We start from the raw sequence: 24,514 nt of genomic DNA on the forward strand, positions 1-24,514 counted from the left end.
AAAAAGTATATTTTATTGCTGTCTAAACATGTCCATAAAAAATATCGACTTGAATAATAGCTTAAATTAGGGGCTTATAAAACCGATGGTACATGGATTTTTGCAGAAATTTTGCACTTTGAGCAAACATTGGTGTTATTTCTTTCGATTCAGCAAATAAAAAATTGGGGGAATCAAATTCCCGAATTATAATGAAGCCGAACGCAACCCCATGTCGAGCTCAAATAACACGCGATTTTCTTGACAGCCGTCTTTATTAGATACACATACCTGTTTGTACAGGAGAAAAATCACAGAAAATAAACTCTACCCTTGCTGTATACTAATTTCAGATGCTGTATAATTGTCTTGGTCCATCCTTGGAAGTTATTGGAAGTCAATAAAGCCATTACAATGAAAAATATTTGCTATTTTGTACAGACTTCAGTTCAGAACACCTGCCGGAATGGCAAACTTTGAAGGATTTGTTTGGGTTTTAAAGTTTCTTTTATTAAGGCCACAGATTGTTACTCAAATGTGAACTCTTGTTGGTTATTCCTAGATTGCTAGCCCTTAGTTTTAGTATTGATTCCACTGACATTAACACTTGATTGTTTTTGCTGGCTATCTCTAGTATTTTATTAAGAAAAAAGCAATACAAAAGCATATTGTTTGAAATGTGAAATCCTTCTTTGTTTGGCCGACCTTGTCCCGTACAGCATATGATGTTCTCCTTGACTTGCTTGTCATGACCTGGCAGAGATACCTCTTCTCCAGGTCGAGGGGAACCGTGCATTTCACGGCTGTCTTATCAAATGTGTTGTCATCCTCCCTCGAAACTTGTACATAAGCCCCAATTGGTAGTTTGATGCCAAACTGGTGATAGCTTTTAATAAAAGTGCCAATTAGTCCCCAAACCACCTCAAATTCCACAGGGGAGTAGCCAGGATTTTAAATTGGAGGGGGCCCAAAAGAACCTTGTAAGGCATTTTCACCCTGTATTTCAAATAATGTCCCATACATTTACTGTATTTTTAACTGGTAGAGGGAAAGGTCACCCCTGTGGCCCCCTCCACTTGCTACTTCCGTACTCCATATATTTTAAGGCATCCAGTTCCTCCACTCTCAATTGAAAACTTGTTTCAAAAAACAAGGCTACAAGAAAGGAATTAAAGAGCTTTGAAAATATTGAAGATATTTATGATATTTTGGTTAAGATAGGAGATAATAACAATCAAGAGGCAATACGAACATTTTAATATAACATTATTTGGGCAAATACACCTAATAACTTACGCCTTTATTTTTCCATGGCTTATTTCAACAATATATCCCAAGAGTTCTCCACTAGTTATGCCTGCAAATAACATTGAAATTCAACCGCGAGCATATTGTTACTTCCATCACGATAACATAAGAGTCCTAGATCTGATGTTCTCTCCTATAGAGAAGATCGATTATTCTTACCTCTCTTTGCCATGACAGTTGTTCACAGATATTATAATAGAACGAGGCACCTCAAATTTCGGTTATTTTGCTCGCGTTTTATGGAACGTCCTGTCTCTATTCCTATGTCACCCGTCTAGTCAAGCCTTTGTTATATTGTCAAAAGTAGATTGACAGATGAAAAGGCGCGGCAAAAGAAGCGGGAAAATTAGACTTGGCCTAAGAAGTTAAAAGAAGTTTTAAGCGCTAGTGATGTCTTCGCCGAAGCCAAGTTCGAGCCGACCCGAGATCAAGTGAGTAAAGCCATCTTATTTATTTTTTGGGGCGTGTGATTAGGATTTTCTGGCGAGTTATCAATGCTGTTTGTTGGTATGTAGGAAAACGGCATTGAATCATATCATTTTCTACTTTATGCTTGCAATTCATTACCAGAGTCATTGAAAAATAATAAATGCGAAGCGTGACCGATCACGGGGGGCAATAGAGTGATATTAAGAAAATTGAGCGGCACAGCTAACTGGTAGTTTTCTTACAACTTTTGAAGATATTATTGGGGTTACGGAGGGATGCAGGGCATACACAGGGGTTGCCCGCACAACCCCCTCCCCCCTCCCACTTGGCGGCCAAAAGTGGGTCTTTTCTTATTAAGGACTTTTTTTGTTGCTTACTTTTCTTTATTTGCATGCAGCAGTGGCCTTTCATCTGCAAAAAAGAAAACCAAGCGCTCCAAGGAGAAGTATTGCTACATTGAAGACAGCAAGAGGCGTGCCATCACACTCTCTAAGAGAAAGGCAACTCTTTTCCAGAATTTTATGAAATTAAATATTATGTCTGGGGCAGATGCATTTATGATAATTGAAACCCCACGGAAACGATTTGTGTGGGGATCAGATAAATACATGAAGCTATATACAAGTGCTAAGCTAAGGCCCACATTACACCAGGAGATTGTTGACTTGACCGATACCTCCACTTCTGAAGAAGTACAGAATGCCGAGCTGAGCTCAATGGGCGTGGCACCGCTGGAGGATACACCACATAGAGTAAACATGCATGAAAGTCTGGCAAATGTCTTAGGTGTGGCCAACAAGACACTGCCACCAAAAGCAATTATTCCAGACGCTGTGGCTGGGGTGCTAAATGAGAGCCCACCAGCACAAGTTCTAGAGCAAGATGTGCCTCTGCAAAGGTTGCATCCACCGGTTGAGCTGACATATGTGCAAGACAGTGATATTCCACTTCTTTTTATTGGTCAAGAAATTGAAAGGGACTAAGTGCTGTCATTATGATTTGAACTCTAGACATTCACTTGTTCAGCAGAACTACAGTATCAGTAGTCCTTAATAATATAATATATAAAAATATATATAATAAGATAATTAACCCTTTAAAATTTGCAGCTGTACTTCTTTTATAGAAGAATCATTAAAATTCCGTAGTTTAGATATGTGTCCTTTCAACATGTTCCCCTAAAAAAAGAGGCTATGTACTATTAGTATTCTAGCTAATGATTAAGGCTGTAGGAGGGTGGCATTTGGGAGCCTCTTGATAAAAAAAAGGGGTGACCCCCCAGTTTGTCTCAGTGTGTTATTTTACTGAAGAAAACTATTCACCCCTCTGAAACAGAAACTTTCTCTATGTGACATGCACTTTCTAAGACTAACTGCTGTTCAAGCTCATACTCTACTTCCTCACAGAAAGACACTAGCGTCTCTTTCTTTGTTGCATCTACCCTTCTCTTGAAACAGTGTAGCTTGTCCTTAAAATCATCCTTCAGGACATCAGTACTAATCAACACTATCTTATCTGCAATTCTGATGAGGAGTGCCGCCTTGGAGAGGTTACTGAGATCCTCAGCATTACTTCTCTCCTCCTTGGTCACATACAGTGGTCTAATCATGATATCTCTTCGTTCTTTGCCTTTTACCATTTTGTCCACTAGCAGATTGTAGCGGTTGCTCATCAGGGTCTGCTCGAAGTCCACCAGTTGGGGATCAAGCTCTTTTCTATCGATCGAGCAAAGTGGCCGTTTGTCTGTAGGCATGAGATAGCTGTAAAAATAAAAGTCATGCAAACAGGTTAATGAGAAAACTGGCTAACGAAAATAATGAATGTCAGAAAACTATAACTGTATTTACCCAAAATTTGACTATACAAGTGTGCCTCCAATATTTTGTTGTTTGTTATTGATAGAATAAAGCACCACAAAGAAAACCAACAATGATAGAAAGACATTCTACTATGCTTGCTTTCGTGGTAGAAAAAAATAAGAAAGATGAAAAAAATATCGCTTTGTAGTCCACCATGGAAAATAGCATCATTAGCTACTTTTCCCAGAAATAATTAAAATTAAGATGTATTTGAATGACATAACTTTACAAACCAGTCAGTATTGTAAAATAAATGCTATACAGTATGCTTCAAAACATGATAGATACCCTCTGTTTTTTTTTTTTATGTGATTTGGATATCCTGACTTAATATTTAAAAACAAACATGCATCACACTGTAAACTTATAAACAGTTCAGTAACATTCAGTGATTATAAACAATCCTACATATTTTTTGCATTGTATAACGATCACTTCAGAGATATTTATTTGCACTAAAATATGTAGATGATTAAAGTCTCATCAAATTTAATGCTACAGTGAATTTGTACCTTTCTCTCCGGAGCTTCACCCTCCATGCTGTGACTTCTTCGCCAAAGTCATACGTCCTCCTTGGAGAGTCATCCTTGGGGTCCCTCAGTCCAATAACTGAAAGGAGCCACTCTCTGATCTAAAATATTATGCAACTCAAAAAAAAATTTTCAGGCCAGTAACTAGCATGAGCCCAGTGTGCAAAGTTAAAATTGGAGATTTTCATTAAAAAAAAACTTTGAATAAGAGAAGAACAAAATAGGCCGGTAGTCAATGAACAAATAATTTCTAGTTGTTTTTGTTGTGGTACTTTATGAATGCACAACAGGTTTCAAAAAGTCTGAATATTTCTGCCTCGGAATCAGATATTTTTCCAGTAACAGACCTGATAATGTCCAGTAAGTGTATTTCCCTTCACAAGAAAAACAGAACTATATACTGTAAGTAATGACTTAATAGGTAAAAGTGTTTTGATTGCGTGATTTTTCAACGCATTTTTTCACTAGTACCTTATTAAGATTTCCTAGGTTCCTAAATATCCTTAGCCAGTCGAGAGCCACCATGCTGCCATGCTGCCAAGTTTTTGACTGTTTGTTGATCTCCTCAAACAAGCATCCATATCCTCTCCTTTACTCTTGTTTCCAGAGGTACTAATGGATTCTGTGCTTTGCACAAAGTCCAGCAGTTTAGGTGGAAAGGATGCCCTATCAATACTAAATAAATAATTTGATATAAGACATTCATAATGGTAATGCTGTACATGACCACAGGTTAAAAAGGATAACACAAAATCCCTGAAATGCAGTTAGTTTAGTGTTTAGTTAAATTGGTTTGATATCTGATATGATATTTGTTGCTGTTGGGCTTCCTGTGGCCTGAGTCTGCGTTTGGTAAGCAGATTGTTAATTAGACTAGCAGCCATTTTGTTTAGCTTGCTTAATTGTATGTAAGCATGTTTTTATGTTGTTAGCCTTACTAACTATGATAACTACGACAACTATTGCTTGAAGGGTTGCTTGAGAAAGTCACAACTCCAGGGTATGTACACTAACATAGCTGTCAACTCACCCGCATTAGGTAGGTGTCACAAGATTTTGGGCCTCATCACAAGCCTAAATATTTTTGTGAGAATGTTCATACATTCTCTGTATTCACCCACATTGGATCTCTTTCCACATATTTACTGTATTTCACCCGATTTCTGTCCAAGTTGGGTTGACAGCTATGCACTAGACACACATGCCTCTGGTATATTTTGAAAACTAAAGCACATAAGTTAAGTATATCTGGATTGAAAATTTACAATACACCAATAGCTGCTATTCAACTCTACTAGACAACTGCTAGTCTTCCCTAAAGAAATCTTATTAAAGACGAAAATTTGGCAGAGTCGAATACCAGTTTTTGGTGTACTTTTTCTTTATCTAAGAACATCTAATTTTCAGTTGAGGCTGAGCTGTGCTTATTCATGGAGCATTTTAAGGCTGAATATGTTCTTAACGATGTTCTTAAATGTATATAAGAATATATACAGTAAAATCAATAGCAATAATTAGGTTGTTACTAAAAGTACAATTTGATTCTTCATTTTAGAATGTATCAGGACTATATATAATGAAATATTTGAGCATGTTCTTAAAATTTGGTGAAATCTCAGGTTGGACGTTTTTATAAAAAAGGTTCTTATAAAAAATGTATTGTATTTATTCTTCTGGTTTACGAACACAACTATTTGAGCCTTTTGTGTTGATAGGTGGAACATTTGGTGTAATAAAACATTCATTTGCATCTGGTTCATGTTTCCACTCCTAGTTAATAAAACATTATTTTTTGTTTCAAAACAGGATAATGCAAGGCAGCAATGCTTTTAGAGCTCATCTTAATACATAGTTGTATAGTGCTTACCTGTCATACAACTCAATAAGAGCATATTTGGAAACTGAATTCCTGTGAAATAGGGGTGCGAAAGCCAACTGCCCTGTGTAGATGTATTGTGAGTTGTTGCGCCTCACCCCCATCCTGAACATCTGCAGTGCCATGAGGTATCTCCATGTAGTTGAGAACATATAACGATATGTTGGATCCCACCAGGCGTAAGCAGGAATCCATTCGTAAAGGAAGTGATTCACCGACATAATACCTCCTGTCTGCATCTGTGCCTTTACATAGGGAACCAACAACTCGCTGAGAATACCAATATGGGCCACCTTCATGATAGACATAGTCTTGTGATGGTCTGACCCTTTTTTGGCAAACTTCTGAGCAGCCTCAGACATAAAGCCCAGTTCATGAGCAAGAGAAGACATGTACACATCCCACTGGACAGACATGATGCACCGTGCCATGTTCATCTCCATGTGAAGCTTCCCAATTCTAATAAAGGCCCAGTCAAATTCCTTAATGAAATTTACTGTCTCTCCAATATGTTTCTCCAAGAAGTGTGATTGAGTCTCGGAAGCCAATAACTCAACCCCACATGCAGAGCAAAGACGAACAGACTGGACAACATCCCTGGAGACCAGATACGGAAGACCATCCATTGTAATGGACAGCCACTCTCGTGCATTTGGGTCATTTGGATGGTACCGTTTTATCCTTGCAGCGGAGCCGACTTTCCTTAGAACTATTTTCACCGACTCAAATGAATTTGGGTTGACAAACACTGGGTCTGCAGCTGCTACAGTGGGTGGATTGTCTGGATGGTTGCTCGATATGTGGGACCACTCATCGTAGACTTCAGACAGCTGGTCTTCCTGGTAGACAGTTGCTGTGTTGCTGACCTCGTCTACCCTGAAGCCTAGATGGACCTCCTTCACGCGATGATCATACTGCCGTGTTGGTGCAACCAGTGCTGTCCCCAATATGGAGCTTCCATTCAGTTCCTTCTCTACTTCCTTTAGATTTGCACCACACTGCACACACTTTCTCTTCTTCTTGTCCATCATGGTTTCACATAATGGACAAACTCTTTTTCCTTCCCTCACCCTTATTTCTTCAACCCTCTGGTCAATGTCATCCCTTGGAACACCATTAATGATGGTATGCTCCTTGGCAATCTTGTAAAGGAGATCCTGGATGAGGTTTTTATTCTAAAAGAAAAACAGAAAAATGGAGCAAACAATTCACTGCAGAAGAAATCATTAAGTGTTTGATTACAAGCTTTCTGAGTATAAATCATTCAATTTGCCAAATTCTACAGATCCTCTCTTTGATTCCTTATTTCAATTGTCTTTCAATAATAAAAGAAAATTCTTCATTGAATCCTGCGAGAATTGTGCTCTCAAACTGCAGCAGTTGTGATTTTTAATAGTTATTATTATTATTATTATTATTATTATTACACATAGTATGGTACAGGGTTGAATATTTTAAATACCATAATAATGGTAAGTACAGGCTCTCACTGACTTTGACTTTTGGTACATCTGTGTCTTCATAATGGAAAGTAATGACAAATATACTCAATCAACATACCTCCTGCCGCAAAAGGTTATGTTGTTCTTGGGTGAGAGTGCATTCCTCCACAAGGTTAGGGATCATAGAAGGATTTTCCTTTGCAAGCTTGCAGCGGTTATCCCATTTACTAAAAAAACACCAATATAAAGTATATAGGTCATATTATGATTGCAGAGCAAGGGTAAGACAAAGCCACTTGAGGTAGGATTTTTAAAAGTACCAGCAGTTATGGCTTTACCAAAAATAATACTGTTGCTAAATACCAATTACAAAATCTGTACCCTTTTTTTTTGCACATGATTGTTTAGCAGAGTGATAACAGCTTACTACCTATATCCAAAATAAAAAAAAAGTTACATAGATGTTTTGTCTTTTAAGTTATGGCATTAAAATTGCTTGGAGTTTTACACACACATCACAGAAGTGGACATATAAGAGAGTTAACTAACAACATAAGTATGAGGATGGACGACAAGAATGAACAGAGTGCGCAGAATGAACAGAGTGCACGTGACAAGGACAAAACTGTTTATCAGTGATATGTTGACACAATTTGTTTATATTTCTTTGGTGTCCTCCCCCCCCCCCCCCCTCTCCACTATAATAGTTCTAATGACTACACTTTACAAGAAAAAATAATAATTACCCTGGGTGTAATTCTCTGTCCTGCTGGAGGTTTCCGCTTGGATTCAAAGTTGTCGTGCACACACTTGTGAGAATACTGATCTGTGCGCGGTTTTCTTTGCGCACTGTCCACTTTTTTATCAGTACTTGGTCGTTGTCTATTGCGGTCAGGAGGTCACCCGCAGGGTATTCGGGAATTTTCAAAGTTAGCTTGTCCAGCCATGCTTTCAAGCTTCCAAAAGACCCCCCAGGGTATAGTTTTCCATAAACATTACAACACAGCTTACTCCGCGCGATTGAATACATAAGCAGATTACACGAAAAGGAAATAGGGCCAATGAAGCCAGGATGCACAAGAGAGTAAAGTTGGTCATTGGCAATTGCTTTCCTTGCCTCGAGTAGGTTGGACGCCTCTCTGCTAATAGACAATTCCGGAGTAGACAGCCCTTTCAGAGCACTGCTGATTACAGAATTGCGCCTTGCACTCCACTCGGAGGAATCTAACGACACGAGCTTCTGTATGTTTTTGTAGGTTTGGCTACATCGCGATGCGTCTAATTTAATACCCTGTCTCTCATTGCGAAATATAGCCTCGGTTATCTGCAACAGATCAGACCTTGGTAGCTCAACAAGGGATTTGTCAATGTCCGACTTCGATATCAAAATAAAACCATGTCTTTCAGAGAGCTGCTTAGCAACTTTCCCAGCTTGGTCTGAGTTAAGGAACGGCAAAGATTCAGTTATAGTTCTTAAGTCAACATCGGTACCATCCGTACCACCCTCGGCCTCTTCTCCACTGTCTGTATCTTCTTCACTTAACCCTCGCTTTTTTCCTCTTGATGTTGAAGGTTTTGCCTCGCAAAAACAGCCTTCTTCCGTATGAGGGGTCCAGCTTCTCAATATTGGTGGCTGTTCCTTTCCTTTTCGCTATCGGTAAAGTGCTCCTTCGCAGGGACGGCAAAGTAGTTCAGGGAAAACGTCTTCGTTTTCTTGTGTAACGTTTACACGCCAGTGCTCTTGGAATTCTTCTTTGAATAACACCTTATTGCAGTATTTCCTAAGAAATTTCCCCTGCCTTTTTGCCACAAACTTTTTCTTAAGGTATTTGCCGCAAACTCTGCATCGATGCTGAATATATCTAACGTGTCGTTGATTCGCGTCCTTCTCCATTGATCCACAGCGCTAATCTACGGCTTTGGGTCTTCGGTCTTATGACTGGCCCCGTACTATGGCTCACATTACAACTTCCGCTGTTTCAAATTTCACCATACCTTGTGGGCACACATTTCGGCTTGTGGGGAAAAAATATTTAGTATGCCATGATCCTCATTTATCCTAGTTTAATCCTGTCAAGGTCCTAAGCCGTTAATTTTGGTCCATTACATTCAAATGGCTAATTTTCTAAACGTAAACATTACTAAACGAGTCAGTTTTTCAGTCAGTCACTTATAAATACAGACAATTTCCAAAACTTTTTTAAACAATATTTTACTTTCTAACACAGGAGCTCATAAATCAAATACCACACTTGATATAGAGTAGGAATTTTATTGATATGCTCACGATCTGCAACGCTACGTCTCGCTAACAAAACAAATTCCGGTTTCAAACTCCGCGCGGACATTTTGAATATTTGCATAATTAAGTAGCAAGATCGATATAACCAAATCTGGTAATGTTCCGCACTGACCAAAGAACATTCGCAAAACAACCCCCAAATATAGAGACCAAAGCCAGAAGTTCGGTCTTTGAGTCGATCCAGAAGCAGTGCAACGGCCATTTGCAGTGGTGGCGAAATCCTTTTCGAGACCGAAGCACCCTGTTCAACATAGAGCTTTCTACAGGAGACAAAGGTCGACTTAAGAGAATTAAGGATCAACACAAAGATTGCAAATCCCTTCTTGGTTCATCAACCCTCAACGACACAGAAATCCGATTTGCTTGAAGCACTACTCACGAACCTCGAGTAATCAACACTGATATGTGACTTATACTGATCCACGTTGAGGCTCCTCCCTCTTTTCAAGCAACTCAACCCTTCAGTCCTTTTATATAGCTTTCGATTAAATCCCAGGAAGCCAGTCCGATGAATTTATCTATTCACTAAGTCTATTCTATTTAAAAAAGGGAAGTGTTCGTTTTGTAGTCTTTGTTTTGACCCGAATGCATCGCATTTTGTGGGGCACTCTGCCAGCGTGCAGATGCAATGTGTTTGCGATGACTCCATGAAGTGGATAAACTCACCAACTATATTATCTGGAAATGTGGTGAAATACTGTGTCAAAATTAGGTAAGATGTTTGTGTATCTTTCCTCATAATTTTGAAATGTCATGTAAGATTATATACATAAAGACTACAATAGAATTATTATATTGTCTATACTGTTCAGAATGATGCTTCATGGCCTTGAATCAACTGATCACAGAGGCAGTATGCTAATGTTTGTGAGGCAGCCCTGGTATGATATGGAGATATTTGGCAAAGGCATAAGGGCCTGATATACAACCTCAATTAAAATGCCCCTCTTTGAATCATCGCCTACGCCTCACCCCAACAATGTTCTAGTGTCCTGTGTAGGATTTAGGGTGGAGCATTCAGCTCATTCACTTGAACAAGCAATACTACATTTGTTTGACTACACTTGTTTTTTTTATACAGTAACTTGCATATACATGTCTTTAGTAGGGTGTGTGTTCATCATCTTTATTATTAGACATATAATTTATTTTGCTTTTTGCATGATATGCTTTTTGCTAAAGACATGTATATGCAAGGTACCAGGGCACACCAACTTGACAATTCCTGGCTATGTGCTCCAGAAATCTAAATCTGAAATAGACAGCAAGCCATGTTAGGACCTACTATCAAATAATAGCCCCTCTCCATATGCCCAGGTTCCTAAAATGTGTATCTTTATTTTTACAAAATACTTTTCATCATGATGCATAACAACACATCTCGGTTTATGTACATATTGAATATACTAAATTGGTGACACATCTTACCTATACAACTATTTTGTGTAACTATTCAATAACAAAGGCAATTTTCCTAACCATGCAGTTTATTTTTCCATCATTGTGAAAACATATACAAAAGATGAAACAGTAAACAATCTATACAAGGTTTTTTTTATTCCTATGTTTTGAGAAAATGGAACAGGAACATACCCCTAACTTTCTTGCTTGGAATTGGGAGTTCCATGTAATATTAGGAAAATGCAGATAATAAAATCAAGATGATTTGATGCATCCTTGAAAATACAAACCAACATCCCCATTGCTCTCATAATCTGGATTAGCCTCCACATCACATCTTACTTCCTCCTTGAGACTGTCACTGTCATCAGTGTTGGTTCATATATGATAACAATGTTAGGATGACTATAGGCATGCTGCCTAATCAACTCAAACAATAAGTAGTTTTTATTAATGGTTTTCATTCTTTTATTTACTCTGGATTACAGTATATTTGGGGGAAATCGTCAGGTACAGTGATTACATACTTACATTCTTTTCTATTGTGTTTCTATTGTAAACTGCATAGATTAGTCGGTGCATGTAAAGCACACTTGATCACGCCTAATCCAGGTATTTTTAATAAACAAATATTAACATGTGTACTGGTAGTGGAGAGCTGGTAGTAGTAGGAGAAGTGGTTTGAGGAGATGCAAGCTTGGAACTTGGGCTCCAAAAAAGGAAGAAAAGCAATTATTATATTCGCTTTATTTACACATGATCTAAGTGCAACAATTAATGTTTTACAGGCATTAGCTTATTCTATTTTTAGAACATTTTATGCACTGCCTAACAAAACTCAAATGCCATTTTTTTCACTGAGAAGCGGAGTGGTTATTATGAATACCATACGAGAAAATCGATGCAACTTGGGTAAAGATTGAGTAAAGCACTTCATAAGCGGATAAGTCTTTGATAAATGTACAACTCAAGTGCCAGAAAGCAAAAAACTTCTCCTTGGACTTAAATACGAGCGACACAAATGAAGTTGTGCACTCGTTTCTATTCATTCACGTCGTCGGTTATCTAAAATACGTAAGAGATTGAAATAAGAAAGGGAGAAGGACCTACTCGTTACACTTTTTTCGACAATTTTGAGGATTTATTGACGAAAGAAAGCCTCAAACATGCCTAAGTCCGAACGGGGAAACTTTAGCACTCGCGTAAAAGGGGGAGAAAATTATTTCTATTACGATTGAGATATGTATTTTCTGCTGTAAAACATTGTACTTTTTATTCTACAGATACCGTTGCATTTTAATTCGTTTCTGATAACAAAAAGACCAAATTTTTACTTACTTGCACTGTAGCTCGACTCATTTTCTGGTTAGTCGGGAGCTCCGTGAGGCACGTCCGCACGCTTTGATGTCTTGACTCGACTGACTTGATTGACAGATTTTTCGGAGCTAACCAGGGTTCCTCCCTTTTATAGCGCGCGTGCGTGTTTAAGCGCTTTAAAGCACATGAAAAAATGTCGAAAAGCATGATACATGTACAGTATACGTTTTTTATTTTGTTGTAGCGCCTTTGGTCATTGTAAAAATCTTTTAATGTGGGTAATGATTCCTTCTTTTCCAAAGAAATCCCACACTTTATTTCATCGGCAAAATCTTTAATTGATATCCTCTGCAGTGACTGCATCACTCCAGTCTGCACACTCAAGTGGTTGATGCCCCCTGACTTGGCCCAAAGTCATCAAGTGTCTTGGCCCAAAGTCATCAAGACATTCACGTAAATGACCATAATTCATCCATACAGTTCTTCATATTTGTTCAAAAATTGCATAATATAAATGTTAAAATCTTCTTTTCCGAAAATTTGCATGCATTAACAAATAATTTCCAGCATTCTTTTTCTGGAAGAATTCCTTGAAGTGCTGCGATAGAAAAGATATCAGTCCAACTCTTCCATTGGTCATCAGTAAACCCTGCAAAATCCCACTATCTGATAGTCCAGTCAAATTAAGGTTTAACCCTGAACTAATTGCAACCAAAGGTTTTTTTGCTGAATTTAATTCAATGAGGGTTCCTTTATAACATATCAAAAGTCCCAAAAAATCGAAGTTTAGGAAAGGCACGAAAAACGAAATCGTATTTTGCAATACAAAGCTTGTATGAGAAACCACAGGAAGCCCAAGTATCGAAAATACGAAAAAATAGATATAAATGCGTCAGAGATAAAATAATTGCTAAAATAGTTTAAATACAACTACAGTGATTGAGAAAACATGATTTGTGACCAAGTAAGCATTTTTATTGTGAATTGTTAAAAAGTAAGGAATTTCATAAAATGCTCACAGTCACAGTGTCACTTCTTGTACAATACTTGAGAAATCTGTTTGAGAAAACTTGAACTTGGAAACCAAGTGGGCGCTTGATCTGGTTTTCACTATTCCAATTCTTCTCCTAGAACTATGGCCGGAGAATTTGTGCAATCCGACCCTTTGCATTGCCCACAGGCGGGTGTGCACTCGATGCCGTTCTTACGCCAAAAGCAGCGGGAGCTGCTGCAGTCTTGCATGCAGTTGCAGCGCACTATCTGGAGAAGGGACTGCGGGGCTGGGGGCAGGTCTGTCTTGATGGGTTCCAGTTTCTCTTTATCGAGGCGCCATCCTCAGTCACCAAACGACAGATTTGAATGACCCTTTCATTCCATCACTTGGAGGGAGGCAAACTCTGTGCTTGAATCACGGATTTCTTGCAGGATAGCTTCTCGATGTACCTCTGGTATCTAAGCTGGTCGAGCTTCTGGCCAGGTTTACCACCATAAATCGAAACCACTGTTTTCTCACCTGCGATGATTACATCCTCAGTACTAGCTTCTTCATCATCAAACACCATCGTCTGATGTCTGAACACTTCAGATGCGGAGAACCTCTTTAAGGACGAGCCCTTTCCATCCCCGTAGAGGCTTGATGTGGTTTCACGCCCGAGAAGCGCGTGGATAAAGAGCATGTTGTGGTATACCTGCGCTCCAAGCTCCTCTCTCACTTGCTTTATGTCCCATACGCGTCTTCGCGTTGTTTTTTGGCTCTGGTCTTAAGAAGAGGGCGTGTCCATCATGGGGTACATAGTGGCACAAGAGTACCAGCAGGTCAGTGTCGTCTCCTACAAGAACTGTGTCTTGCTGTCTTGATTTGCTCGACAGCACTCTTCACGATTAGCACATCTGCATCGCCATCTGCGTGGCGCGTATGGCAGCCATTCTCCTCCAAGAAGGAGCTTAGCATGAGAACGAAGTTCTGCTTGTTCTTCTTGTTTGCTAAAAAGATGTCCTTCTTCATCGGGATCCTCGTATCGGGTGTAATTGTGACAGTGGCGCCGACTTTCCCTGCACTCCTTCTCTCTTGGGTCATGGGCTTGGTGGAAACATAATGATACCCGTCGAACACTATCAATGGCTTCCCGTACCTCTTGGTGATGTACTTGTAGTACATTACGAGGACTTCTTTGAATGTGCTCCCAAGTGGCCACGCAACACGGTGAACAAGCGCACCTCCGTCAAGGACATACTTCACAGCCTCTGGTGGATCCGGTTTGGCGGCATCGCTTAACCTTGCCCAGATAGCCTCTGCGAGAACTGGTTTCTGAGCCTTTCTCGTTGAATGTGGGGAGGTGGGGTGTCTACAGAGCTCGTATTGAAACAGAGACTCTAGCTCTCCCGGTGAGCTAACAAGGATCAGGCGTTGGAACAGGAGTTGTGGATCCACTTGCTCCACAACTCCTCGTTCGTTCCCTATCTTGACCGATGACTCTGCAGCCATGGTGACCGACTGTGCAGCTCGCTTGAACGTGTGCTCTCTTGTTGACGATCCATACATGGTGGATAGGATTTTGCTGCCTATCTCCTTTGAATTTTCAACATTGACTGACGCACTGGCATGGAAACCTGTCATGATGTTGCAAAGTGTAGGAATTTCATGGAAAGGACTGCGGTCTTGGACATGTCGCGCTCCATCCTGGAGTTCCCCATGTCCTTATTCTGTTCACTAGAATCATACAGCACTCCAGTCAATTCCTGCATGGCCCTGTTGGTTTCTGCTCAGGCAGGCATCGCCAGTAACCATGTTAACCGCTGCTGCTCGGTCATGCCGCGGCCGTGGGTCAATCCACCACTGGTCTTCAGGCTTCGCATCAAAACTTGCTCGATTATCAAATCAGTGGAGAGTCCAGCCCAAAAGATATCGGTGCGCCGCACCACATGGAAGCCGTCCATGAACGCACGATGGACATCAGGGTACTCTTGGGGGAGCTTGCTCATATTATCGAGATACAATAGACCACACTTTACATAAAGATTGTTAAAAATTCGTTCCTACGCTGTACAATATCGTTTAATACATAAATATCTAAATCCAGCAGAAACGGCCCTTGTTTAATTTTTAGCCAACAGTAGTCAGAAGCCATTTTTCAGATAGCAGTATTGTGTTTATTCTGTCAATAGGGTCCAACACTTATTCATGGCAAATTGAGGTCCCATCAGAGCCATACGTGATGACGTTTTCCGTGGAAAAACTCCCAACAAAATCCCTAGCAACCGTCAATACTTTTTTTGCATAGGGCATTATTATCTGTTGTATTATTATCTGTTGTAACGTCACAACAGATCAGCCACCAGTTTGCCCAAGTCTGATTTTCGTCTTCTTTCCTACAAGAAGTATTTTTAATTGACGTCACACCACGTGACTACTTGTGTGCTCGCATAATGTCACCTAGACAACTTTGATCGTCGTCGAGTCTTTTCTAAGCGATATATGAATTTTCCTATCGATCGATGACGTCACATCACTTGACAATTTTTTGTGTGCGTATAATGTCACCTAGACAACTTTGCCCAAGTTTGGTAGTCATCAAGTCTTCTTAACGAGATATGAATTTGACGTCACGTGACCAGATAGCCCCGTCCCTCCTTGTAGCAAATATAAGATAATTCACTACTAGTTTCTAAGAATATTCACTTGGGAAAAAGTGCCTTTTTCCATCATTGTAAACAATAATGCTATGATTGGTGCGTCAGTTTTTGTAACAAAGTTCGTCAGATTTTTTATCACGAAGTGCTTCGTTACAGTGTGCGACTCTACACTTCAAATCGCATGATTTATTAGTTTTGGACGTCATATTTATATTTGGAGACCCCCACACACCAGAAGCCTGTGCCAAGAAAAATATGAACTCTAGTATCTAAAATGCCCCTAAGAAATCCGAGGAGAGTAGCTTACGAAAGGTTTATTAACAGAATTTTTTTTTCAAACCTAAGAACACGAAGCATTCTATATTACTTTCATTTTAATGTAGCTTGCTTTTGGACTACTGGGCACAACAATATTATATGCACGTGCGTGACTGGCAAGAAGTACTAAGGCGAAGGCAGCAATGTAAACCTAGGTTTTAGTGTGCTGCACATGACAACGGCATCACTGCAATTATATAGAAACACACCTATTTCCAAGAGACACAAGCGTGAAAAAAGACCCCGCGAGCTGTGCGTAACCGATAAGACATTTGCGTTTGGAGGGCCTTTCAAAGGCCTGGGACAAGCCTGGGAATCTGGGTATTGCCTCCCCATTAATGTTGTTTGTTAACAACAATCCTACATATTTTATTCAATTTTATAAAGGATCATTTTTTTTATTTTTTACTTAAATACTGTATGAGATACATGGACCAGTTTAAGATATTCACATCTTCCCTCCCTAGTCACTTGCGTTTGGGTGTCCTGTGGTAATAAACCGCGAGCCGGATAAGAGTCAAGCATGTGACGTCACAGGTCTACCACAGGAATCCTTATCAGAACGCTATTAGGTAAAGCTGCCCCTTTGTGTATTTACGCCACGCCCAGAAAAAGTAAGACACGAGTTTAAAAATTCAACTAAGTACATTTACATTATTAATTGTTCTTGGTAGATTCAAGAACCCTACAGAAAAAGGAGATCGACCAAACCAGGTAGTTTACCTCAATCCTTTTATCGAGCAACATACGAATTTGAAATAACTACACTTCTAAGTCCATATTATCCACTAGCAACCTATGTACATTTTCAAGAAGTAACCCCTGACCTCTCTGAACTTCTCTTGAAAAAAAAATCCCTTGTTGAATTGTGACAACTTCGGCTTTTCCACAGTATGAGGAGATGCTGGTGCCGATAGAGCAGAGCGTTGATATTCATCCACTCGCCGACATGATGAACGTGCATATTATCGTCTATGTGAATCGGTGGAGTTCTCACCTTCGCAGACCTATGACCAGACAGGTCTACGATTATATATTATCGTCTATCAAATGGGTGGAGCTTTCATCTTATTGTGATCAACATGACTAGGATTGTCATGGTCAGCACTGTTGTCCTATAGCCACGCGCAGTACTCGAGGCTCTACTCGTCCCAGTCTTTGTCGTCCGTCTCTTATTTTCACCGGGGACCAAGTTAGAGACCACCGGGTCTTTGGCGTTCTTGCAGAAGGGATTAAAGTCCCCATAGACAAACTCAACTTGCTGTTTCAAGTCGTCCGTGAGAGAGCAGTGATTCAAGGTCATGTTACGAGCGCATTCCTTCACCATGCTGTACTCCCTGCGAATAGAGAGCCCTGTCAGCCACACCTTTGTTACTCATCCGATATGGAAACAGTTGCTTTAAGAAAATCAGCCGATGGAAATGGATGCTTTCTCTGCTCGTTGCTTGTTACAAAGTGAATATTAACGCTGAAAGGCTCTATGGCATTCTCGCATCCTTTCCGTTGCTTACGGGAAATCTTACACAAGCTGAATTGTCGGTTTTAATATTTAAAAAATCGAAAACTTGCGAAAATGTCTGCCCCCCCCCAAAAAAATTAATAAAATAAACAATGACAAATCAAGAAGATTTTGCGTTTTTTTTTCGATGACTTTTGGGCACAAAAATGTCCTCGTTTGGAGTGTGAATTTAAACCGTGCAAACTAAAATAATGAATTAAGTACTCACCAGCAAAGATTAGGATCAGCTTTATTTGCGCGGTACTTGGCAATAAACCCCGAGTTACACTTTCCTTGCAAGGTCTCGAAGTACTCCTTAGAGCACCGTCCGGCATCTAGGGGGAGGGTCTCGAGGTAGCCTCCCTCACAGTATTGGTTTTGTATCGCTTGGCCATTAAGGCTCCTTTCCACGTCACTGTCTAGCTGTTTTGTATCTCGAGTCCCGCGAAGACACCGCTTGACAGTCTTCTTGATACAGGTTAGGAGAACTTTGTTGACCGTGCTCCTACAAAATATCATAACTATAATGTCAATAACACATGCATTGACAATACAGTGGTTAACCTCTATTAGGTGGTCACCCTTTGAGCGACCACTACACAGGTAACAAAATATTAGTTTTCCACTAAAATGCTGTAATTTAGATGCCTCAGGTACAGAAGAAAGGGTATTACAACTTTAACATACTTTGCGGCGGCGTAGCCAGGATTTTCAGTTGTAGTGGGCCCAAAAATCCCTTTAAAGGCATGTTTTCCTTTATATCTCGTACATTTACTGTATTTTGCTGCTTAAAGGGAGGGAGGGCGGGCCCCATGGGTACGCCGCTGCTCTGCAATACATGCTGAACGTTTAACAAGCTAATATTGTATCCTGGGAGCCATAGACTTTTCGCTCTCAGGCTTCAGATGAAAATCAGAGTGGTACACGCTGCCGCTCGCTCTCCAGTCGGCATTCACTCGTGGCACATTCGGTTTTTCGGTGCTGTGAGAATACCCTGCGCCCACATAACTTTTATAGATAAAAAACGTAACTCCATTCTTCATTTGTTCATACCTGCAATGGCGTCCGCTGCTCTGCTGTATTGCGTGAACAAATAACGCAATACATCCACGAGACTTGATCACGTAACTCTTCTGTGTGCATCGCCCAAACGCTCCACCGCCAACTGCGAATCCATACGAACACAACATTAGAACTCCTACAACTTGTTACTGGACAACATTAGAACTATTCTACAACTTGTTACTGGACAACATTAGAACTATTCTACAACTTGTTACTGGACAAATATGAACACAACATTAGAACTATTCTACAACTTGTTACTGGACAAATATGAACACAACATTAGAACTATTCTACAACTTGTTACTGGACAAATATGAACACAACATTAGAACTATTCTACAACTTGTTACTGGACAAATATGGCCAGGGACGCAGAGGAGCCCATCTTCGGGGATGCCGGGTTGTGACATAAGAGCATTTTCTAAGGCAACTAGGTCAAAGGTTTGAAAAAATATCAGAACGAAAGGCCTTTGAAAGAAATTCATCAGAATCCAGAAGTCAGATTGAAATAGTCCAGCAGCATCCCCCCTCCCCCCCCCCCCTGATACGGTCCCGGTAAGTGTTAGGCTTAGCAACCAAGAACTTTTGTATATTGAGCATATACTGCACGTGTTTTCCCGTAGTATTTATAAATGCTCTTGTACCTTTGTGTGAGCCTGGGTCCTGTCTATCGGGGCAGTACGGGTTGTACTTGTGTTTGTAGTCTGCTATCATCGCCTGTTGCCATCGTGAGGTGTTGCAATTGCTTTCAACCGCCTGCAGCATGCACCGCTTCGCTTCAAAAAACCGCCTATAACAGAGTACGAACACGGATGTGACGAGTTTCTCCACTAAAGGACAGCTAAGAATAGTATGGCCGGAAACTCAATCGTTTCAACTGAAATTCCGCGTACCATCCCTTAGTTTTACTTCTCCCTGAAACTACCAGATAAATCTAAAAAATAAACGCTTGCATATGCTGCATATGAACACTTAGATCTTCGCCATACACTCCAACTCACTTGCAATTCTTGAAGCTTCCTCTGTTCTTCCTGTACTTCTTCAGGAAGTTTCCACTGCATTTCCTGGTCTTCTTGAAGAACTTTTCACTACAGTCTTTCTGAGCTATTTGGCGGTGGTTAGCCAAGGTCATGAGAAGCCCGTCCTCGCAGTAGAAGTTCTTGTCGGCCTTGTAGACATGTGCCAGGAACTTTATTGCCTGGGTGCTTTCATTTCGGGCATTTCGAAGACAATTCTTTACTTTTTCGTTAATGCAACTGACAGCCGCATTGTATGTTAAACTGGGAAGAGGAAATATCAACATTAGCGTGTACAAAGCAAGAAATATATAAGATGGACTGATAAAAAAATAGGATTTCTTTATTGAAAAAGCCCTTGTTCTGTCTTGCGCTACTAGAAGACGCACCTAAACAACTTTGCAAGTGTGCTCAAAGATTTTTCTATTCCTGCGCACTCATACTTTGTAATCGCAAACAGATTCCATCTTGTTTGGACATGTGCACATGGGAAAGTCTGCAATAGCGCACACAAAAAAATGTGTTCAATTGTGCTTTGCGCACCTAAATTCTAGAGACGCACAAATTCCCCTGAGATAAGACTTACCCACAATCACTATTACTGTCTATCTTGAATGTATCTACGAAGGAGTTAACACATGATCGTGCCTGGTTTTCGAACTCTTCCGTCGAGCATGAATAACTCGTGGTTGCCAAGGTTACAAGAACAACAAAGACGGCTACAACAAAACGACAAGCAGAGTATTAAGGCAGGCAAGTGTTTGCAAGCGTGACAAGTTCCCCAGGAGGCGAGATCAAAGTCAAGCTTGCAATAGCGAGAAGCATGACCGCTGCAAGTCGATCAGAATTTCTTGCTGCTAAGAGTGCTAAAGTAGAGTAATTCACGGCGTTCTGAACTCACACAAGTTCACACAAACCATCCCTCTTCCATCATCAAATAATCCTATCAATAAGCGATAACCTGTAAGCGATAATATTTAGGGGGAACCCCGATCTATTTGGTATGTTTTGTACGTAGTAGTGTTTTTGTTATGATTTTCCGGAAATAAAACCCGTGACCTAAGAATTGTCGTGAATGGTAATGTTACCACTAATGTAAACACAAATGTTTACTAAGAAATAGGGGATTTTTTTCCAAGGATGTTCTATATTTTTAGGAATGACTCACACAGAATTAGGATTGCAATCATTAATTAAATTCGCTGTATTACAAATTGTGTTAACAATTAAAGTGAAGAAAGTAAGTCAAATGTAGCGACCTTTCGAAGCGGACGTGACGCAACGATGTAGGTCTTTTTATAGATTTCTGGTTAGCGTGCCAGCACTGTAACATCTCTGCAACGGTTTCCCGTGACTAGGGCAGGAGGGACAGAGTTTGTTAGGCTCAATATTGATAATAAACCACGAATTTCCCTTTAATTTGGTTGAAATTGTGCCTTGTTTTGCGCTCTCCGTATTTACCCTGTCGATTTACGTGTCCGACTACTATAATAAAAATAAGTTATTCCTATATAAGTTATTTTGTTTATCTATTTCGGGACTCACGCAAAAGCTTATTTTCAGAAAATATCATTGTATAAAGGAAAACATCAAACTGTAAAAATATATTATCCCGGACCTAGAATTATTTGTGAAAATTAGGGTATGCTCGCTAAGCGTCGAGGTGCTCGCTCAAGTTAGTGGGGTTTTTTTCTCCGTTGAAAATGCACTTTAGTACGTTTATTTTTTTGCATGAAAACGTTCTACTTGGAGAAAAGAGTAAAACAACCTTGGTTAGTTTAGGGAGGCAGCTAAATAAGCAGATTATTCTACTAGTAAAGGAAATGAAATTAACGGCGTACTTGTTTAGTGGTAAAGGTATTGAGATATCTTTAATTTTTTTTAAATGTTATACAAATAAACAAACCATTAGCGCAATACAAACCGACAGTCCGTCTCCGAATTGGTCTCGTATGGTTAATATAAAGAAAACCACCTTAAAACTGTATATAAACCAAATCGTTTCGATATTCTCAATACTAAATCTATTGTATGCCCTCGAATCACTATAGGACTAGTTTGATTATTCACCTTTTTTCTAACTTTGCTATTAAATGGTAGTTTACGATCTTCGTTATTTGTGAACATTGCAGCCGTGTTCGCATTAGTGTAATATGAATTTGTTAGGAAGAAAAGCCTCAAAACAGATGGATTACACTAGCCCTATCCTATATCAACTAGAAGAATTTAGCAAAAGTTCACCAGAACTTGATAAACTCACCTAATATGTTCTTTGATTCCATAGTTATCATAGTTATCTTCATAAAGTCACTTCCTGCGCGCTTCACACTTGCACACGGGCTTCTTTTAAGACACGAAGCACTTGCTCTTCGATGCATTCAGTCTCCCGGGAAAACTAGGGAGGGGCTTCCCGGAACTATTTATTTATAATTTCTTACTCAGATACTCTACGCTTCCTTGAAAATTACGCAACTAATGTCAAAGCCACGAAAAGTTATTAACGCTTAGCATTTTGCAAACAAACATAGAAGAAATACCAACTTAAATAAAATGATAGGTAGTCGCTCAAGGTCTTGCTTGAGCTAAATGACCGGTAGCTTTATTATTTTTTTTTAAATAACACGAGAAAATGTAACCTTGACGAACAAATGACCTTTTATTTCTATTTAGATAGAGGAAACATTTATCGATGTTTAGATTTTTTTTTCTCTTTGAATTGTGTAATTGGCCCTCCAATACTAGTTATGATTTCTGAGAAACCTCTAAACAAGAAACAGGAATTCCGTTTCCAGTCATATGATATGGGAGACGCCTTTCCGGCAGGGTATATTTTTACACAGGATCATTCTACGTCACATCAGCGTCATGCAAATGCCGTGTAATCATTTAGAAGCCACACGTGCAAATGCGTGTGTTCTTGGCTTTGAGAAATTACAATAGAATAATAATAATCGATATAGAAGTGGTGTGTAAGGTCATGGATCCTGTAAGGCTTTTTCAGAATCGTTGGTAAGGGTTAATATTATGAATCGGTCAAGTGTATCGATTGCTTTGTAGAATAGCAGTTGTAAAATTCACTACGAAAGCTGACTTTGGTTGAGTTACTTGTCAAGTAAGCTAAGGTTTTAGCTTGACCGCACTTATGCACGGCGAAAGATACAGCTTAGGCTAAGTGCAAACGTCGTATTGTCCATGAGTCGTATTCAATGAAATGCCTGCAAATAAATCGAGCCGATTGTTTTATCGTCATTTGCACGCATTTGCATAAAATACGGCTCATGGATAATACGACCTTTGAACTTAGCCTAACAAAATAGACATCGCAAATAATACGACGTTTGAACTTAGCCTTACAAAATAGACATCGCAAATAATACGACGTTTGAACTTAGCCTAACAAAATAGACATCGCAAATGGTGCTGTCACCGCAGGCCAAATCTACGTGATATAGTATTTGACCAGTTAAAATAAATGCTTGCAAAAACTACATGTGCCCGCGTATCCAGAAAAAGAATCATTCGCTATCTATCACAGTAAAATATTTTTTACTCAGCTGATAACCTTCTAAAGAGTCTTTTATCTAATCATGTCTGATAAGTTTAGCAATCTCGGTTATACGAGCAGCTAAGTAATAATATTATAATACATGTTACAGTAACTTTTCCAAAATTTTTGAGATAAGAACCTTACACCTTGCTATTATATTATATAAGATTATAAGTAATTATTAAAATACTCGGAAAAGTTGATTTCCAATTAACATAGCCTGCATAGAGAGAATGACTAAACCTGCTATCAAAGACAACAGCCGTTTTCTGTATTCGACGTTCGGTGAACGTTTGGCTCGTGTCGATAGATTTGTAAACAGAAAGCGCGCCCCCGCAAATAAATCTGCTTTCTTCATTCCCCCCACAGGACAAATACTTTAGTGAGTTTCTTTTTTTTAACCGCCATCGTCAAGTTTGGTTAGATCTTGAAAAGTATATCGACAGCTTTTTCCCGGCATCGCAAAATGTGCTGAATCGGCTATAGTCACCAAAATTCACTTCACTCCAGATTTCTCAAGATTCCTGGCAAATCCTAGACATTTCGAGTCATGATATTTCGAATTCTAAATCTTAATTTGTAGTAAAGTCTGATAAACTCGCTCGTGACATTTATTTTAAGATGTTAGCGGCTTTATGGTTGGTTATAAAAATTTCGGAAACAAAATATAAATCTATATAGATATAAATCTCACTTACCGATTAAAATGGAGTTTGTCAAACTCCTCATGGGATACATTGTCAACAGCAATGTGGATTAGTCTATTTCTCTCCTTGAACTCGGTGAACTCGGTTAGCTTTATTGATCTAATAGGGTTTTCCCTTCGCGTGTGTGATATTGTTAAACAATAAGTGTTTGTAAAAGTTTGGGGTTTCCCCTTGATCACGTTTGAAGTTTCTACTTAATTAATGACGTCACGGGAAAAGTTTTTCAAAGTAAGCAAAAATCATTTTTAACAGGCCTAGAGAGAATTTTAAGTGTTGGATATAAC

General features: G+C 39.5%; 2 protein-coding genes, 1 long non-coding RNA gene and 1 pseudogene across 5 annotated transcripts; 2 read left to right on the forward strand and 2 right to left on the reverse strand.

Annotated features, from left to right (window-relative positions):
* Positions 1 to 235: 235 nt before the first annotated feature.
* Positions 236 to 9,041, reverse strand: LOC5518250 (annotated as a pseudogene).
* Positions 859 to 2,699, forward strand: LOC116601981. Its single transcript, XM_032362959.2, has 2 exons — positions 859 to 1,718; positions 2,114 to 2,699. The coding sequence occupies exons 1-2, from the start codon at positions 1,678 to 1,680 to the stop codon at positions 2,697 to 2,699; spliced, it is 627 nt and encodes a 208-aa protein (XP_032218850.1). The 5' UTR covers positions 859 to 1,677.
* LOC125562260 lies at positions 4,776 to 7,162 on the forward strand. The gene is made up of 2 exons (XR_007307971.1): positions 4,776 to 5,105; positions 5,912 to 7,162. It is a non-coding gene; the product is annotated as an uncharacterized LOC125562260 (long non-coding RNA).
* A 7,735-nt stretch (positions 9,042 to 16,776) lies between the features above and the next one.
* On the reverse strand, positions 16,777 to 24,379 carry LOC5518251. 3 transcript variants are annotated; one of them, XM_001638216.3, is made up of 7 exons: positions 24,222 to 24,379; positions 20,563 to 20,695; positions 19,962 to 20,240; positions 19,605 to 19,750; positions 18,946 to 19,057; positions 18,122 to 18,397; positions 16,777 to 17,731 (listed from the first exon to the last, which is right to left on the reverse strand). In XM_001638216.3, exons 1-7 carry the CDS (start codon positions 24,259 to 24,261, stop codon positions 17,458 to 17,460), a joined length of 1,260 nt encoding a protein of 419 aa, XP_001638266.1. In that variant the 5' UTR covers positions 24,262 to 24,379; the 3' UTR covers positions 16,777 to 17,457. The 3 variants fall into 3 exon arrangements, with proteins under 3 accessions (XP_001638266.1, XP_032218830.1, XP_032218831.1); XM_032362939.2 differs by lacking the exon at positions 24,222 to 24,379 and adding an exon at positions 22,237 to 22,394; XM_032362940.2 differs by lacking the exon at positions 24,222 to 24,379 and adding an exon at positions 20,878 to 21,023.
* Positions 24,380 to 24,514: the final 135 nt, after the last annotated feature.

The sequence above is a fragment of the Nematostella vectensis genome, chromosome 1 (genome assembly GCF_932526225.1).
Source record: "Nematostella vectensis chromosome 1, jaNemVect1.1, whole genome shotgun sequence".
NCBI lineage: Eukaryota > Metazoa > Cnidaria > Anthozoa > Actiniaria > Edwardsiidae > Nematostella > Nematostella vectensis.